We start from the raw sequence: 18,070 nt of genomic DNA, 5'->3' as shown, positions 1-18,070 counted from the left end.
GCGCTCTGCGGATGTTGTCCTCTCCCCTCCTCCTCCCTGCACGGTCCCGGTCGGCTTCCCCGGCCAGACTCACCCTGGGCAGGTCGCAGAGCCCCAGGTGCAGGGACTGGCGCAGCCAGTGGGCATAATCGGTCTCCGCCTGTCCCTGGAGGCTGTGTGTGGCGCAGGGGCCGGCGAAGGTGAAGACGTGCTCCAGCACGGCCTGTCCGTGGAGCCGGTCTGGCTGGGACGGCCAGTGCCTCTGCAATGCGAGCGCACTGTGAGGCCACAACAGCCCCTTGCACTCTGGGCAGGTGTTTGCTGGGAGCACCGGGGGCCTAGCCTAAGGGGTCCCAGAACCCATGGTGCAAGACCCCAGCAGGAACAGGGCTGACTTTCAGGGCCAGCTGCCCACATTTCTCCTCGGCTCAGTCCCTGTCCCAGGCTCTACAGAACAGTGCTCGGCCCCAGCAGCAGTCCCCCGTAGGCAGTGATACTGGGGAGACCTTGACCCTGACACCTCCAGGAACCTGAACTCATGCCCCCAAAAGCTCCCTGGTGTCACCAGCCCCTTCCTTTTTCTGCTCTGAGTGCTCACCTCAGGCAGGACGCCTTGCTTCCCTCATCTCCCAGAGCTGTCCCTACACGCCAGTCAGGGAGGGATTTTTGTACCCATTTTACAGATGAGCGCACCAGGACTCACAATGGAGAAATGAAATGCTCACGGTCCTGCAGCCCGGCTAGCACTGGCACAGGACCCCATGGCCTCAGAGCCAGGCACTTTCTACAGCAAGTCCCCGCCCCCCCCCCCCCCCCCGGGGGACCTCCCTGGGACCCGGCTTTCTAGGCCTCACCTCATACGTCAGGTTCTGCTGCACCCGGCGTCGGTCCCAGGACAGATCGAGCTGCTCGCTGAACACGGCTGGGGTCTGTGTTAAGGCTCCACAGGCCCTGAGGGCACTCAGACCCCAAATTTCCTGGAGCTGACAAGAGGATGGAGTGTGGGACTTGGGGGAGTCCACACAGAGACTCCGAGTTAGGGAGGGCCCCGTGCGAGGCTTGGCAGTCCAGCCAGTGCATACCTGCCCCGGAGAGGCAGCCAGGCAGCCATCCCAGATGGTACTGAACTCTGAGGACCTGTTGGTCCAAGCAAGGTGCAAGGTCACGGGCTGTCCTCTGTCCCAGGCCAGCTGGACCTGCACAGAGACGGAGGGTGGTGGAGGGGAGAGGCGGAGGAGAGGCTGATGCTCTCCATCTGGGTGTGTGCTAGGGATGGAGGAGAAGGGAGTGGGGGGGAAAGGCTGGTGCAAGCGCGCAGAGTGGGGAGGGTGGAGCCCGCCACTGTAGGGGACGGAGGCAGGAGCTAGAGACACTGGCCTCCCTCCTGCCCTTATCTGCAGGCGTCAGAGCCAAGCCCAGTCTAGACCGAAGATGCCTCATTGCCAGTACCTAGCCTGGCTGTCTCAGAGCCAGAAGGACCTCCGCGCCCCTCACTCATGGCCCCTGGGCTGCTCCGGACTGAACAGTGGGCCCCGCCCCCCTGCTCTTCTGCTGAAGCCCTCACCCCCAGAGGGGCGGTATTAGGACGCAGGGCAGGTGGGAGGGGAGCCGGTGTTGATGAGGTCATAGGGTGGCCTCCATGTGGGATTAGGGCTCCTCCGAGCAGAGACCCCAGAGAGCTCTCCCCCTGGTGCGTGAGGACGCAGGAGAAGACGTGAGCCAGCCAGAGAGCGCTCACCAGAACCTGACCAGGCTGCCAACCTCATCTCGGGCTTCTAGAAGTGGGAGAAATGCCTGTTCCTGTTTAAAGCAACCAAAACCACCCAGCCACACACCCAGAGTGGTTTGTGATAGCAGCCCAAGCCGACTAAGGCAGGGGCCCTCAGCTGACCTCCTTGTTCCCAGCGCCTGCCCTGCCACTTAACTCTGTCCCAGCCTAACTGTCCCTGGCTCTTCCTGAAGCTCGCCAGCCTATTCCTACCTCGGAGCCTTTGCACTCGCTGTTCCATTCCCCCCTTGGAATGCTATTCCCCTTGCTTGCCAGAAGGTGGATCCCTCACATCTGGAGGCCCTCAACTGTCAAGCTGCCTCCCCCAGGAGGCCCTCCCTGACCACCCCATCGGATGAGTGTCTGTCTCTGCCTCCTCACCACTTTCTTCACGGGGCTTATCACAGCTCTTCATTTTTTCTTCATTCACTGGCTTGAATTTTAGACAGGGTCTCTGGCCTGGCCCAGAGGATCTACTTTTGACCCACCCTGACCAACTGTCTTCCATTTCACAGCTGAGAACACCAAGGCTCAGAGAGGGTCCATGAGTGGCCAGAGGCCACCCGGCTGGTCAAGGAGCCCAGCTGCCCTGCGGGGACCCCCTGCGGCTCCCGACTCAACTGACAAGGATATAAATGAGGAGTCACTGTATGTATGTACATATGCGTGTCCAATGAGGTCATCATGCGTGTAAGCTCTTGCCCCGCTGACATGTGGGCTCTTTAAATGCAAGACTGTGTGCTCCCAGCCCTGCCTGGCATGCAGCAGGTGCTTAATAAGGTATCAGTAAAGGAATGAACCAATGACAGACGCTTCGGGCTGCAAGCTTGAGGAGTCTGACTCTGGAAGAGTCCTTCCCAACGGGACACAAGCACAACCTTCTGCCCCTGCGGTACCCAGGTGGTGGGCTGGGGGCTCAGCCATGCAGCTCCCCACCCCCCAGAGTCCCCCACCAGGGGCCCATTGGACGCTCCGCACTCACCTCTGCGCTCCGCCGGCCACCCCTGCCCTCAGCGAGGCCGCTGGCCTCGATGCGCCACAAGGAGAGGCTGAAGGGGTGAGCCAGGGCCAGGCGGCCGGCCAGCTTGCCCTTCCCCAGCTGCAGAGAGGACGAGACCAGCACCTGGGGTGGGGGGACAGGCTGAGCTGGAGGCCTTGCCCAGGGGGGCCACTCCCTCCCCACCCCCCAACCCTGCACAGACAGTCTCCCAGGGCCAGGGCGTGGGGGCAGTGGGCCCCGAGCACACAGCCCAGCACTGACGGGGCCCTTGGGAGAGGCAGCCCATTTCTGCAGAGGAGAAAGTCGAGGCTTAGAACGGAGTGGACGGGACAGTGTATGACTGAGGGGACTGGAGGCTTTTCTAAGAATGCCAACCCCGCTTTCCACTAGCTCTGTGACTCCCGGCAAATGGCTGTACCTCTCTGGGCTCTAATTCCATCACGTGAAAGGGGGACTGAAGAGCCCCTAGCAGGTGTCAGCCAGTGGCATTCTTGTGGTTCACGCATTGCTGGAACCCGATTCCACCCCCTACCCAGGGCCTTTCCTGCCATCTCCCGGGGACTGGGTCCCGCCAGGCAGGCCTGAGCCCCAAGTGTCCCCCTCAGGCTCCAGGCTCGGTGGAGTTCCTGGGGTCTCCTTCCGGCCCTGACACCTACCTGGTCCTTGCCATCCCAGCCCACGACCAGGTCGTCCCGGTGTCTGTGTCGTGAGTGCTCGCAGGACAGACGGAGGCTGCCACGCCACGGTGGGGACAGGGACAGAGGCAGTGGGTGTGTGAGCTCTGCTGGGAGGGGGACACAGGGAGAGGCAGGCACGTGAGGGGAGCACGTGGGCTCAGGGGCATCTCAGCGGACACAGCCACCAACTCAGGCAGGTGGCCATGGGGGCCCCCTCGTGCTTGGGTCATCTGCTCAAAATTCAGGGGGTCAGCCCTCACTAGGCCACACCACTCCATGCACTCCCCGAGCTGTCCCCAGGAGAGCGCCAAATCTTTGTCACCCAGCAAAACCTGCCTGGTGCGGCTGCCAGCCAATGTCCTGTACCATCTGACCTCCCTCATGCTCGCGGGTCCCCGGTGTCCCACTGGGGCCACACTCAGCTGTCCTCCGCTCTCCTTCTGTCCAGAGTGTGACACAGGTGGTGCCCCCATAGCTGAGGCCTCACGGCGGACAGTCTCCGTGCCTCTAGGTTTCCCTCCCTTGTCCCCTCGGCGGAAGCCAGCTGCCCTGACCTCCTGCCTCAGGTGACCCCAGCTTGTGAGGCCACCAGTGAGTCCGGTCTTCCCAGACCCGTGGGCAGGAGGCCAGCAGAGATGCCGCGGGAGATAGAGGCCACCTCGGGGACCTCTCAACTCTCTGGAAGGGGTGCCACCTGTCCCCAGGCCGGCTCCTGGGAACTGCGCCCAGAGACGCTGACACAGCTGCGTCTTGAGGAGCCATCACTGGTCCAGGGAACAGTGACCACATTTGTGGGCCCCACACTCAGCGCCGTAACCCTCAGTCCTTCCACTCCCTGACCCCTCCAGCTCCCATGCTCTGTAACCACAGAGCAGGGTCCTCGGGCTGCTCGGCACCCCCACAAACCCCGTGCATGCACGCCTGTATACACACATGCACACGCATGCTGTCCTGGTGGGCGGAGGAGTCACGCGTTTCCTCTGCCTTGTGTGGAACACAGGTGGCAGCAGCCGTTACCCTGGGGGGATGCCGTCTGACCACCCAGCAAGCCGTGCCCCCGGGGGCGGGTCTGCACTGTGTTTCCCACTTGGCAGACGGCAGGGCAGGCTTTGCTCTGTGTGGTGGGGGCTCGTCTCACAGAAACTCACAGTCCGTGTGACAGCACGGCCCCTTCCAAGCCCTTGGGGGACACAGGTGGCACCCATAGGGCTGCTGGGGGGACAGTACTCGCCTCCCCTGCTGACCGTCGGCCTCCGCTCTGAAACCCCCTGGGGCTGCTCAGGGCCCCATCTACCACACTTCCTGTCTTCTTACACTCAGGGTAGCCCTAACTCTGGGCTGGGGGGCCGGGACCCTGTGTGACCTGGGTCCCTCAGCCCTCCCGCTGGTCTCCTCTCCTCCCCCCTCCACTTCAATGCACTCCGGCCACACCGGCCTTGCTGCTGTGGCTCCAGCACCCACTCTGTTCCCACCTCAGGGACTTTGCACCTGCTTTCCCTTTTGCCTGAGACGCCCCTCCTCAGGTCCCTGCCACGGCCAGTTCTTCCTCATCATTCAGGGCTCCACAAGGACGTTACCTCCTCAAACACACCTTCCCCCCCTACCCCACCTGAAGGAGCCCTGCACCCAATTCAACCCTTCTCACTCTCAGAAACACTCTGATGCGATTTCCTTCATGTTCACACCCCTGCTCACCACCTCTGCCCCTGTCGGCAGGGACCTGGGGCCATCTTACTTCCAGATGGATCCTGGGACGGCACCTGGGATAAGCAGTTGTTCAAAAACGGTTCGCTGAGCGAACAGGGCCCCCTACTGGTGACCCCGCAGACACTCACCCTGGACGCTGAGGTTCCCAACAGGCCTGGGGAAGGGCCCCAAGAGGCTCCCGTTGAGCACCGCCTCCTGATCATCCCACAGAACTGTCTGGTGCAGGATGTGGGTCCCGCGGGCTGTCTTGTACAAGGTCTGCAGGACCAGCTGCCTGGGAACGGCTCTGAGCTGGAAGAGAAAGACAGCTCTGGGTCACCAGGGAGCTCGGCCCACGCTCCTGCTTCGGGTAGGAAAGAAGAGGTACCTTCAGAGTAGGAAAGACAGGGAACATCTGTGGGGCATGAACAGTTTACTGGGACATCATAAAGCCAAAGGCTCCCCAGGGATGGGCAGACAATGGGAGGGAGGGGTGTGGGGCACGGGGAGCGGGACACAGGGAGACTGTGTCGCCCTCTGAACACATCACCACCTCTCAGCTCCATCCACTTCCAAGCTGTGTGGCCTTGGGCCGGTTTCCTAACTTCTCTGAGCTCAGTTTCCCCGTCTATAAGAGCGGATGAGACGGACAGCGCTAACCTCTGAGATGATGCGAGGGTGTGTCCGCCCAGGGCCGACCCATGGGCAGTGCCGCGTGGGAGCTGCTGTGGCTGGGACTAGGGTTTCTAGAGCATGTATTAGGATCCGGATCCAGGGCTGAGCATGGGGGTACAAATAACCTAGACGGGTCCTGGCCCTTCAGGGGCTCCTGGCGGATGGGGAGACATCACAGAGACAGAAAATGACGGGCCCAAATGACAAGGGTGGCATGAAAGATACTCAACAGGCAAAGGAACACAGAGAAAGAAGTTGGAGGACAATGCAAGGAAGGGCATTCTAGGCAGGAGGATGGGTCTGGGCAAAGGCTCAGAGAAGGGGACTCTCCCCGTTAGATGGGTGCCCCATTTAGAGGGGGCGGTCAGGGGCCCTGCAGGGAGACTTGCCAGGAGGAGAGGGTAGTTTACTCTTGAAGGTCTTACTGCCCTACCTGGCTTCCTCACTGCTGTCTCTGCTGCCCCCTGTAGGTCGCTCCCCATACAGCCGCTGGAGGGATCTGAAATCTTCATTTGGACTGTGTCCCCAAAAAAGCTTCCAATTTCAGAAAACTAAATCCAAACTCCTCCCTGTGGCTTGTCATGCCCTAAGATCGGACCCCACGATCTCCTACTGCCCCACCCTGCTCCAGGCCAGTGGCCATGCCTCAAACAAGCCTACTCGTTCCTGCCCCAGGCCCTTTGTATGTGTTGTTCCCTCAGCCTGGAATGCCCTTCCACCAGATCTTCAAATGGCTGCCACTTGCTTGTCATCTGGGACTAGCTCAGATGTCACCTTCTTTGTGAGGCCTTCCTGGTCACCTGAAGAGCTGCCTGGCCACACACCCACTCTTAATCACCCCATTTTCTTTTCTCTCTAGAATGTATCCATCTGGATACATTTTTTTTATTTATTTGTTTTCTTATTTATTTGTGTGATTTCCTCCCCAGCAGACTGTGCAGTTGGTGAGAAGAAGGACCCACCAGTCCTGTCCCTGGCAATACTCTGTGTGGTTCCTGCCCTGGGCCCTACCAGGGGTTCAACAAGTAACATGGGAGGGAGGAAGGAATGCACAATGAGAGCAGCTGAGAACCCATTCCAGCACGTTTCCCCCACTCCAGAGCCCCTACAAATCCCTCTCTTCTCCCGGAGCTGCCCACGGAGCCCCCTTTCCCCCACAGCCCGCCCTGGCCGCCCTCCATGCACCTGGGGGAAGGTCTGCTCCAGCCTGATGGTGTTGGTGACACTGGCCTTTGTCGTCACCAGCCTGGTGCCCACATGGAAATGATGGTCCTCCCCCTCGAAGAAAATCGTGCTCTCGGCCTCACGCTCCAAGTACTGTAGCTGGGCCAGAAGAAAAGCAGGTGAGATATTTTCTCCTTGGTCTCTGATCGCATATTCCTACAGATCCTGGCTCCAGGCTGGAGGCTGTGGCCCCAGACACCCACGGCTTCCTGGTGAAATCTGGTGAAAGGAGGGTCCGGAGCCTCGGTTTAGGCCAGCGAGAGCCACCTCCCCGTCCTTCCTGCTGCTGTCCCACTGCTTGGAAGACAGCTACGGGCCTGGGGCCATCAGGCAAGAATTCCAGTTGCACTACCACAGTGGACAGCAGGGGGCAGTCTAGCGCAAGGAACGAGGCACGGGCTGGGCCATCCAACAGATGCCACCTCCGGTGCTCCGTCACAGGGGGTAGGTCACCTCTGCCTCGGTCCTTCACCACGGGAGTCTCTGCTTTCTAACCTGATACACTGGGATGGTGACACTTTGTTAATGTGTCGATGTGAAAATTGTACCAGTGTGCTCTCTTCCAGACTGGCTCCGTGACAGAATCAGGTAGGGCGCCAGCTACACACAGAGACTCTGTCCCCTACCGACAGCTGGGAGAGACAGAACCTCCGCGAACAGGCTGGGGAGACATTCTTAAACAGCCCCGCAGAGAGGTCTGACCTCAGTCAAAGCTGAATTCGGTCACCCTGAATCTTGAACAAAGAGTCTGACAAATCCACATGGAGGATTTCTGCAAAATAAGTGCCTGGACATTTCAAAATTGTCAACGTGTGACTTCTTAAAGGTGGTTAAGGACTGGGGTGCTGGGTGGCGGCGCCCTTAAGCGTCCCACTCTTGATTTCGGCTCCGGTCATGATCTCGGGGTTCTAAGATCGAGCCCCTTACCAGGCTCTGTGCTCAGCATGAACCCAGCTTGAGATCCTCCCTCTCCCTCTGCCCCTCCTCTCTGCGTGGGCGTGCGTGCGTGTGTGTACACACACACACACACACACACACACACACACACACAGTCTCACAGTCTTGCTGTCTCTGTCTCTCTCTCAAATCTTTTTAAAAAGGTGGTTAAAGGGGCGCCTCAGTGACTCAGTGGGTTAAAGCCTCTGCCTTCAGCTCAGGTCATGATCTCAGGGTCCTGGGATCAAGCCCCGCATCAGGCTCTCTGCTCAGCGGGGAGCCTGCTTCCTCTCTTCTCTCTCTCTGCCTGCCTCTCTGCCTCCTGTCAAATAAATAAATAAAATCTTAAAAAAAATAAAATAAAAGGTGGTTAAAGACAATGAAATGCTTAGGGGCAAAGTCTATCGATACCCGCAACTTACTTTGAAATGTGTCAAAAATTCAGGATAAAGCGCTGACAAAGCAAGTGGAGTGGAACAGGGGTGAGAAAATGGAGGCAGTGGGTATGTGGACATTCACTATAAAACTGCTTTAATTTTCCAGGGTCTAAAACATTTAATAACGGAACAATGGGGGAAAACTAGGTACGGGCTGGGAGAAGAATATCTGGATCAGGGGTCTGCCTTAGGCCACATTCGGCCCACCACATGGTTTTGTAAATAAAGTTTTATTGTAACACAGCCACGGCCGTTTAGTTACATCCTGTCTATGGCTGCTTTTCTGTGACGGTGGCAGCACTGAGCAGTTACAACAGAGATCGTACTGGGTTTAAAGGATAAAACATCTACTTATAGTCCAAGTTTGCAGACCTCTGTTCTAGATTAACTCCCTCAAGAAACAGGGCAGCTAAATACTCTGGGTGATCCTGAAATGTCTCTTGGGTTTAAAACACACTGAAAACACACAAACGAAAAATTCAGCGTGAAAGAACATTATTGGGGCAACTGGGAAAGGTTATTAGGGACCGTATATTAAATAACAGCATGACTACATCATGTTAAACTTCCTGAATTTTCTAATTATGCTGTGTTATGTAAGGAAATTGCCTTGTCATTGGAACCACTCAGCCAAGCATGTAGGAGTAAAGAGGTATGTGTCCAGAAACATGTCCATATCGTCCCTTAATGATAAAATGTATGTGGGCATGTGTATGACTAGAGAAAGAAGATATGTGACACATAAGTACAAACAAAGTTGTGGCAGGTTATTAACAACTAGGGAATGTTCTCGGTCCTAAAATAACTTTTCTATATGTTGAAAACTCTTCAAAATAAAGACCGGGGGGAAAGAAAGAGGCCCCTGGACATGCAGTTGGCAGGGACGCTTGGGAAACACTAAAACCATGTGGGAACGTGCTAGGGCAGGGCCAGGCACACAGTAGGTGCTCTGGGAACAAAGGCAGCCGGCCTGGGCAGGGAGACCAGTTAACAAAACTGGGTGGCTGGGGGGCTAACCAAGCAAGGAGCTGGGCAAATGTAACAACCAGTCACTCACTCATTAGCCAACATCTTTCATGAGCACCTACTATGTGCTGGGCCCTGGGCCAGGTGCTGGGCATTCCTGATTTGGGGAAGAGGGGCAGATAGGCAAACAGGTCATGGCAACAGAGTGCGGGGGGGCCACCAGCCTGGGCCTCTTGTCAACCCCCCCCACCTCCACCCCAGGGCCCCCAAATGCTACCTGCAAGCCAGATGCATGACCGCGGGCTGTCCTGGGGGTTCCAGGTGGGGAAAGGATTTGCGGACAAGGGCGGGAAGATGTGCGGGGAGCCTGGGCCGTCAGAAGAAGCTGGGGCACCCGGGAGGCGGTGGGGCTCTGCTCAAAGGCAGCCCGCCAGGTCTGGTGAGGAGGCGCCAGGCTCCAGGCATGGCGTGGGCAGGCAGGCCTCCCCTACTCCCCACGGTCTTGTGAGCCCAGCTGGGGGCTCCGGGCCTGGCCCAGGAATGTAAGCCTGGGGATGTTTGAGAAAGCTGGAGCCAGGGGTTTCAGGGGGCAGCCCCCTGGGGCCTGCAGAAGGCCTGTGCACACAGATGTGGATGTGTAAGCCCTCCCTGGCGGGGCCCGGCCGGCATGGCCCCCGCCCACCATGGGCAGGGCGTCTGGAACCAGTTAGGGCTCAGGGGCGGCTGGGCACAGTTACCTTGGCCGAGGCTGAGGCTCTGCGGGGGCAGCGGCCCAGGAGGGCGGGGAGGCTGTGCCCGCCGGCCAGCTGCAGCTCTTTCCTGGAAGGAGACAAAGAGAGTGTCTGAGGCTGACCTGCGGGCGCCCAGGGCTGGGTCAGGATTCAGACCAGCCTCCCCCACCCGCAGAAGGCAGGAGATCGACGGACACCCCTAGAGCCCAGGCAGGGCCGTTCACGTGCCCCGGGCCTGAGGGCCGAGCAGGGCCGTGGTTAGGGCCACAGCCTGGTGCCAGGTGACCCACGTTTCGACCCCCACCTGGCCCGTGCCTGGTTCTGGCATGTGGGATAGAGCACCTCTGGGCCTCAGTTTCCCCTTCAGCAAAAGGGGCTGCAGGGGTACCGGGCTGAGTGTCTCCGGTCAGGTTTGGGCAGGGGAGGTCTCCGCAGGGTCTGGACAGCAGGATTTTAACTGCACTCACTCCTGGCAGCCCTGTGCTCACCATGGCCCTTCAGGCCGGGGTGCTCGGGGCTCCCCACTGCTGCTGTGGGGCGCCGCCCCCTTCTGGTCCTTCTTCCACAGCAGCGCTGCTATCTTGGGCCAGATGGCCCATGGCCGCGGGCCAACCTGTGCCCTTGGTGAGGGTTAGCACTGCCTCCTCTGGCCTCTGCCCACCAGAAGCCACTGGAAATTTCCCCAGACGTCGCCAAGTGACCCCGGGTGGGCAAACCCACCCCAGGTGAGAACCACTGGTCTAGACCCCGTGTGGGTGCTGGAGCCAGGCAGCCCTCGCCCCGGACGCATACACGTGCGAGGCCGCTGAGCTCTGGGCCAGGCAGCCAGGAGGTGCCCACACTGAAGAGCTATAATAATTATTCATTTGTATTTGAGGCCTAGCATGCATTTCACTTGTGAGACCAAGTCCTCGTCCATGTCATACCCCCGAACGTCAAGGTTATTTTACTAGCTGTGTGACCTCGGGTGAGTTACTTTGCTTCTCTGTGCTTCTCCTTTCCACATCTGGGCAGTGGGGCTGCGGGGAGGGGTCAAGGAGGTGCTGGGGGTTGGAGGTGAGCACACAGCAGGGGCTCCACTGATGTCTCCCCCGCACCCCCTCCTCTGGTGGGAGGAGAGAGGGGACCCCCAGAGCTGCAGAGAACCCCTCACCGGAACTCCTGGCTCTGGCCACGCACGTCGAGGACCAGGCTGGCTTGAGAATCGCAGGTCAGCCGTAGGGAAGACAGCATCTGTTCCTCTGCCCAGAGCTTCTGGAACACGAGCTGTGGAAGGGGCAGGCGTGAGGTGTGAGGAGTGCAGCGGGCCCGAGGACCCGCCTTGGCCCCACTCTGCAGCTCCCTCCCGGCAGCCGGCACTGCACCCCACCAGACCCGCACCCCAGACATCGGCAAAGAATGAGCCCCACACATCTCCCCATCACTGGCCTGAAGCCAAGGAGAGGGGGTTTAGAGGAGATGAGGGAGAGCGGAAACTGGGTCTGCTCAGTTGTGGGGTACAGGGACCAAGGACAAGGACCCACTGTGTGAGGGGTACCCGGGGCTCTCCACACGGCAGAGTGTAGTGGGGGCAGGGCAGTGCTGGTCACCGGAAACAAGAGGTTGTGAATGAAGCTTCCGGAATGGGCAGCCAGAGAGCCCAGCCCAGACAGGTGACCTTTAGCCAAGTGACAGTGACCAGGGCCTGGCCCCATTCAGGAGACCACAGCAGATTCCCCCTCTAGAGGTGGGAGGGCATCGTGGGAAAGGGCCTAAGTGCCAGCCTGAGTCCCTTTTGCTGCCCCCTTGCTACGTGACCGTGAGTAGGTGACAAACACACGCGTGTCCCGTGGATGGGGATGACGGGGACTGTCGTCACAGCAGCAAATGCTTCTACAGCATCTGTTTGACCAGATACCACCACTGTCTCCATCCTCCCAAACCCCATGTTGTCGGTACAGCTATCATCCCCATTTCAGGAACAGACTGAGGGCACAGAGAGGCTAAGGAATTTGCCTGTGGTCACACAGCACGCTGTGTGAGTCAGCTGGGATCTGAAGTCCAGAGCTGGGGTTCTTAAGAACTATGCCACCTGCCCCTCGTGGGGCATTAGGAGGAGGAAAGGAATCAGGCCATGGAAAACCCCCAGGACGGCACTGAGCATGGAGCAGGGGCTCCAACAGCAAAAGCTGGGCTTTGGCTCGAGGGCAAGAGTAGAAAGGCAGAAAGCACACAGGGCGGGGACCTGGAACGGGGGCTTCCAGCATCTACAAATTGTAAAGTGCTCGAGAGACACAGCGCAGGACATCTGTTGGGCGAGCCCGTAGTCGGTCCCCTGCACACTGGGGAACAGGACAGAGTGGACGGAATTAGCAGGGAGCCCAGCCTGGCGGGGGCGGGGGGTGCACCCACTCCTCACCTGGGTGGTCGAGGGCAGGCCCAGCCTCCGGAGAGCAGGGGCCGTGTGGCTGGCGTTCACCAGCAGCTCCAGGGAGCCATTCGCCAGCCAGGACACCAGGGCTGCCACGTCCATGCTGACACCACCATCCCCTCCGTGGAGGGCCACGCTGGCCCGGGTCTGGGTCTCTAGGGGCAGAGGAGGGCACAGGCTGCTGGGGGCTCGGTTCACCTCCCTGTGCGTGTGGGACCGATGCCAGACAAGGCTTTCGCTTCTCAAGAGCCTCTGCGACTTCATCTGCCAGGTGGTATCCGTCTCGATGAGCGTGGCCGGGCCGGCTCCTCTCCCCAGGATTGCTGGTGAGAGGACACCTCTGAGAGCCCACCTGAAGTACCCCCTGACCCTTCCTTCTCCCTCCCTGGGGTAGGTCAGCCCCGTGAGGGCAGGACCTTCGGTCTGTTCCCTGCTCTGTTCCCAGCACTTGGCACAGCTCCGGACACATCGCAGGCAGTGGGGAAACAGACAAATAAATACTTATCTCCGGGTTTATCAAACATCCAAAGGATATCAAATGATACTGACCTGGAGCCCACCAGGCCCAGGATGGAGGGTCCCCACCCATGCCACCCACGTGGGGAACCTCCAGGGTCCTGCCTCCCAGCCCGACCACACCTCCATGTGGCCTCCATGTGACCCTCCAGGAGAGGCAATTCCAGGAGCTTCGTCCTTCTTATTTTTGGACTTGAACCCCCCTGCTACAGTAGGAAGCAGTTCTCCAGGGTACAGAGGTGAACCCTAGCCTACGTCACCGGGGATGGCGGGGTTGGGGTTGGTGCAGCTCATAGCTACGGCCCGTGACACCTGACCCAGAGCCATCACCTGCCATCTGGGCCCATCGGGGCAGGTAGCGCTCTAAGCCTCGATTTCCTCATCAATAAAGTGGGCACAGCCAGCCCACCTTGAGTGACCCTGCTAAGATGAAGAGAGAGAACACCCCTGAGAACACCTGCCCGTCAGACACACGGGTCCCAGGAAGGGTTCTCTTCCTTCCTTCCCAGGTGGTGTTCAACCCCAAGCACCCACTGTGCGTGGGGCCCAAGGAGGCGGGGACCCACATTGAAGGAGCCCCAGTCTCCAAGCCCGGGGAAGTTTCAGATGGTCAGAGACAGCAAGAATGTTAAGGCCAAGCAGAAAATGCCCCCCACCAAGGGGCTGGGACAGCCGAACATGAGCGCCGTGTGCAGCTGAGACCTCTCTCTGGCTGCGGGTGACCGCGGCAGGCCTCTCAGGGGCGAGGAACTGGGTCACCCTGGAATGACTGTCCCATGATTGACACACCACATCCCCAATAAGCCCTTCCTCGGAGCAGTCTGTGAGGTCAATGCCCCTGTTGGCTCCAAGGACCAGTCACCTCACAGGGGGCTGAAAGCCAAGGACGGAAAAGTTTGAGGCCAGGAGAAGATGACCCAAGTGACAGGGGAGCCCCCGAGGGGTCCTGATCTCTGCATTCTACACAGGGGGCCAGCAGGGGGCCTGCAGCCACGCTGCCTGGATTCAGGTCTTGATCTCATCGTTCCAAGGCTGTGTGACCTGGAGCAAGTGATCAACCACTCTGAGCTTCCTTTCCTCCCCTGCAGAATGGGAACAGTTACTAACCCCTACCTCATACATTCACGAATTCACTCAACAGATTAACTGAATAACTACTAGGCCCTACTCTCTAAAACAGGCAAAACTCATCCCTGTCCTTGTGGAGAGTGCATTCTAGGGTGGGGTGGGCAAAAGACAGGCAATGAGAAATGAAGGTCCTGAGTCAGTCAGTCAATAGGATGTTAGAGCGACCAAGCCAGGAACAGGGACCGGGTGAGCTCGCAGGAGGTGGGGTTACCAGTAAATAAGCTGGGTGGGGAAAGCCTCACTGAAGAGATGACACTTGAAAACTATCTGAAAGCAGGGAGGGATTGAGACAAGCAGACGTGCAGGGGAAGAGCCTCCCAGACAGAGGAACTGCCTGTGCAAAGGTCCTGAGGCAGGAGCCAGCCCAATGTGTTTGAAGACTAGCAAGGAGTGAAATGAGCAGGGGCCAGAAGACGGGGTGAGAGAATGGAGGGTGTGGATCCCGAGGGCTCAGAGGCCCCACTACGGGCTTCGAGCTTCCCTTGGCCTGAATGGATGGCTGAGCAGACTCACTGAGCTTCTGTGTCCAGAGTGCTTGCCTGGTATATGGTAAGCACCCCATCAACACTGGCTCTTACTACTTCTCCCCTCCATTAGAGGTTAAACTGCTTATCCCTAAAAATCATGTTGAAGCCGTGAGCATCAGTACCAATGAAATGTGGCCTTATCTGGAAATGGGGGCCCTGCAGAGCGGATCAGGTCGAGACGCGGTCTTGCTGAAGTAGGGAGGGCCCTCAGCCAGTGACCGGGGTCCTTAGAAGAAGAGAAGAGGCCCAGGCACAGAGGCAGAGATCAGAGGGAGGCGGCCACGAGCCAAGGATCGGCTGGGGCCTCCAGCTAGAAGATGCCAGAAAGGATCCCCCCATCGAGCCTTCGGCAGAAGCACGGCCCTGCGGACACCTGGGCTCCAGGACTGCTACAGAGGACACATCTTTGCAAGCCTAGGAAAGGAATACAGTCTCCCCACCGGGGAACCAGGGCTTCAAGGGCAAGAATGTCCTTTGGTTCTGAGAGCGGAGAGCAGGCCCCAGGGTGGGGGGAATCAGCCCTCCGGTCCTGGGGCGGGGCCCTGGGTGCCTTACCGTGTGTCTGCAGCTTGGCGCTCAGACGGGCCTGGCCTGGGAGCCCGGCCTGCAACAGGGTCACGCTGTTGTGCTCGCTCCAGCCAGAGAGCTGCAGGTGTCCCGCATGGTGACCGCCACTCACGGAGTAGTTCACGGACGTGGGCCCCGCTGCGACGCGTCCGGAATGCTGAAAGCTGGAGCCGCTGCTGGGGGCGTCCACAGAGGCCTGGAATGATACGCCGGAGAGGGTGGCTCGCCGGGGGCAGAGACAGCCAGCCTGGCCCAGCTCACTCCGGCCCCCGCAGACCCACAGCACTGTGTGTGTGGGGGGGGGCGCTGAGACCCACCACCTTGCGGGAGTTGCAAGGGAAAGAGCAAGGGGACAGGCGCTGTGTTGCTGGGTGGGGCGTGCTGGCCCAGGGACGGCTGCCAGCAGCTACGGGGTTTCCATGTGGGGTAGTTAAGAAGTTCTGGAATGAATGGAAAAAAAAAAAAAAAAAGTTGTGGAATGAGAGCACCGAGGCACACTACTATGAATGGGCCTGATGCCCTTGAAAATGCTTGAAAATACGTAAAATGGGGGATGGCTGAGTGGCTCAGAAGGTTAGGCATCTGCCTTCAGCTCAGGTCATGATCCCAGGGTCCTAGGATCGAGTCCCACGCTGGGCTCCTTGCTCAGCAGGGACCCTGCTTCTCCCTCTGCCTGCTACTCCTCCTGCTTGTGTTCTCTCGGACCATTAAATAAAAAAATTTTTTTTTAAATACTTAAAATGTAGGGGCGCCTGGGTGGCTCAGTGGGTTAAGCCGCTGCCTTCGGCTCAGGTCATGATCTCAGGGTCCTGGGATCGAGCCCCGCGTCGGGCTCTCTGCTCAGCAGGGAGCCTGCTTCCCTCTCTCTCTCTCTGCCTGCCTCTCTGTCTACTTGTGATTTCTCTCTGTCAAATAAATAAATAAAATATTTTTTAAAAAATACTTAAAATGTAATACTTTTATATATTATACTACAATAAAAAGTGTTTGCAAAATACACATAACTTTGGAAGGTTTTCGACAGGCACGAGCTCTCTATGTCTCCAAGCAGCCCCCCGACCCATTTTCAGCTCTCTACCTGGCCCCCAAAGGCTTTGAGTTTGCGGCCTCTGTCCCCCATTGGAGCAACAGCGACCAGCACGGGCATAAAGCCCCTCGCTGTGTGGCATCAGCGGCTTTACAAAGCAGGAAGTTCTGTCCCGCCCTTCGGTGATGCTGGCTGAGCGCCTACTAAGTGCTGGGCCCTGTCCTGCACCTGGAGATGCCATCGTGCACCAAACACGGGATTGCCGGGGCCGTGCAGCCTGGAGGCCGGCTGCGAGAGACAGACCAGGACATGGAAGAAGGCATCGCGGGCCGGACGGAAAGAGGATGGAAAAGAGAAAGCAATCGGGGAGCATGTGAGATACTAAGAAATACACAGGCGTAGGTATCTATGCCTTTGCCCCCGGTTCCTGCCCACATCTGGTCTGTGATCCCTGTTCCTGACCCAGAGCTCCCACCTTGCAAACTCCACAGTGAGTGGGAGAGGGGAGCGTCTTACTGGAGCTCCTCAATCCCTTGGAATTTCGTGGGTGAGACAAGTGCCTTCTGTTCTACTGAGGGGACTCTCAGTGGGTTCCCCAGAAAGACCAAGCCCTGGTGAGAAGCTGGAACCTTTAGCCCCCGCCCCCGTCCTCAGGGAGGGGAGGAGAGGCTGCGGGGCAAGTGGAAGATCCGGCACACTCACGATATGAAGGCCCGTGAAAATCCCTCAACCGTGGGGCTCGGGGGCTTTAGGGCGGGCTGAACACATCCGCAGGCAGGGAAGGGGGCACCCGCGAATGGGTCGTGGGTGGGGGAGTCCCCACCCGTCTGGACCCACGTGTGTTCTGAGTGTCAGACGAGAAGCAAAGCCATCTTCTTTACAGAGGGTTCGGGTCGGGGAGACAGGGGCCAGGGCAGGGGTCTTCAGGGAAGCCCGGAGAAGGGACATGGGTGCAAAGACCCGGGGAGGCCAGGAGCGGGCGGTGGGCATCGAAGGGAGGAAACATCTGGCAAGCCTGAGTACGGAGGACAGGGAGCCAGAGGACAGTCAGTAAGGGGGGAGTCCCCGGCGGGTGAGCTCAGAGAGGGCACAGCACCAGATCCTTGCACGAGGTTTTTGGGGCCAGGCTACGGTCTGAGGAACTGGAATGGACGTGGAGGGGCTCTGGGTGGAGACCCAAGGGGGCAGCAATGAAGGCGGGAGCCCAGCTAGGTGGCTGGAACCTGGGTGTGACCCGAGGTGGCCTGGAGCAGATGACACAGCTGGAGGTGGGGGACAAGGGGTCGGGCTCCGGGCACATCTGGGAGGACACGCCATCTGCGTCTGCTGAAGGCGGGGTCCGGGGTGTGAGTGAAACAGGGATGAAGGCTGACACCGAGGGTTTTGCGGTGATGCTGGGGGTGTGGGGAGGAGGTGCCACTGAGATACGGAAAGGGGAGGGGCAGGCGGCCGGGCTGGGCAAGCCAGGAGCCCACCCGCCTTCAAGGGGAGAGACACATGTATACAGACCTGCGGGTGTGGGGCCTAAAGAAGGAAAAAGCGGGGAGCTTCTGTGCAGCAGAGAGAGATACCGGCCCAGAATGCCCAGGCTGAGAGCAGGTAGATAAGGCTAAAAAGGGGGTCAAGGACACGCACTCGGTCCACAGGGAGGCTTTGGACCCAGGGGCATGTGGCTAGGCTAGGGAGAGGAGCCCTATCCCTACTATCGAGATGAGGAGATTGAGGCTCAGAAGGAAGTCTGAACCTTGTTCCACCTCCCCTTTGTATCCACCTTACTTCCAAGAACGTTTGTTGAGTGAATGCACGAAAGCACAAA

At 59.0% G+C, this 18,070-nt stretch overlaps 1 protein-coding gene across 1 annotated transcript in view; it reads right to left on the bottom strand.

The window, feature by feature from the left end:
* The window catches only part of LOC111156270, a 36,729-nt gene extending 21,472 nt beyond the window's left edge, over nucleotides 1-15,257 (bottom strand). Inside the window, exons 1-11 of the mRNA XM_022517039.1 lie at nucleotides 15,216-15,257; nucleotides 12,478-12,644; nucleotides 11,233-11,345; nucleotides 10,086-10,167; nucleotides 6,971-7,108; nucleotides 5,260-5,422; nucleotides 3,404-3,531; nucleotides 2,730-2,870; nucleotides 1,062-1,175; nucleotides 834-962; nucleotides 74-241 (exon numbers count right to left, since the gene is read on the bottom strand). Of these exons, the coding sequence (XP_022372747.1) occupies nucleotides 74-241; nucleotides 834-962; nucleotides 1,062-1,175; nucleotides 2,730-2,870; nucleotides 3,404-3,531; nucleotides 5,260-5,422; nucleotides 6,971-7,108; nucleotides 10,086-10,167; nucleotides 11,233-11,345; nucleotides 12,478-12,591 (1,290 nt within the window). The 5' untranslated portion in view covers nucleotides 12,592-12,644; nucleotides 15,216-15,257. The remainder of the gene's footprint in view (nucleotides 1-73; nucleotides 242-833; nucleotides 963-1,061; nucleotides 1,176-2,729; nucleotides 2,871-3,403; nucleotides 3,532-5,259; nucleotides 5,423-6,970; nucleotides 7,109-10,085; nucleotides 10,168-11,232; nucleotides 11,346-12,477; nucleotides 12,645-15,215) is intronic.
* Nucleotides 15,258-18,070: the final 2,813 nt, after the last annotated feature.

Source organism: Enhydra lutris, unplaced genomic scaffold, assembly GCF_002288905.1.
Source record: "Enhydra lutris kenyoni isolate GAN:26980312 unplaced genomic scaffold, ASM228890v2 scaffoldscaffold45, whole genome shotgun sequence".
Classification (NCBI taxonomy): Eukaryota; Metazoa; Chordata; class Mammalia; order Carnivora; family Mustelidae; genus Enhydra; species Enhydra lutris.
Note: the sequence above shows the minus strand (reverse complement) of the source record. Positions and strands in the feature narration are given on the sequence as shown.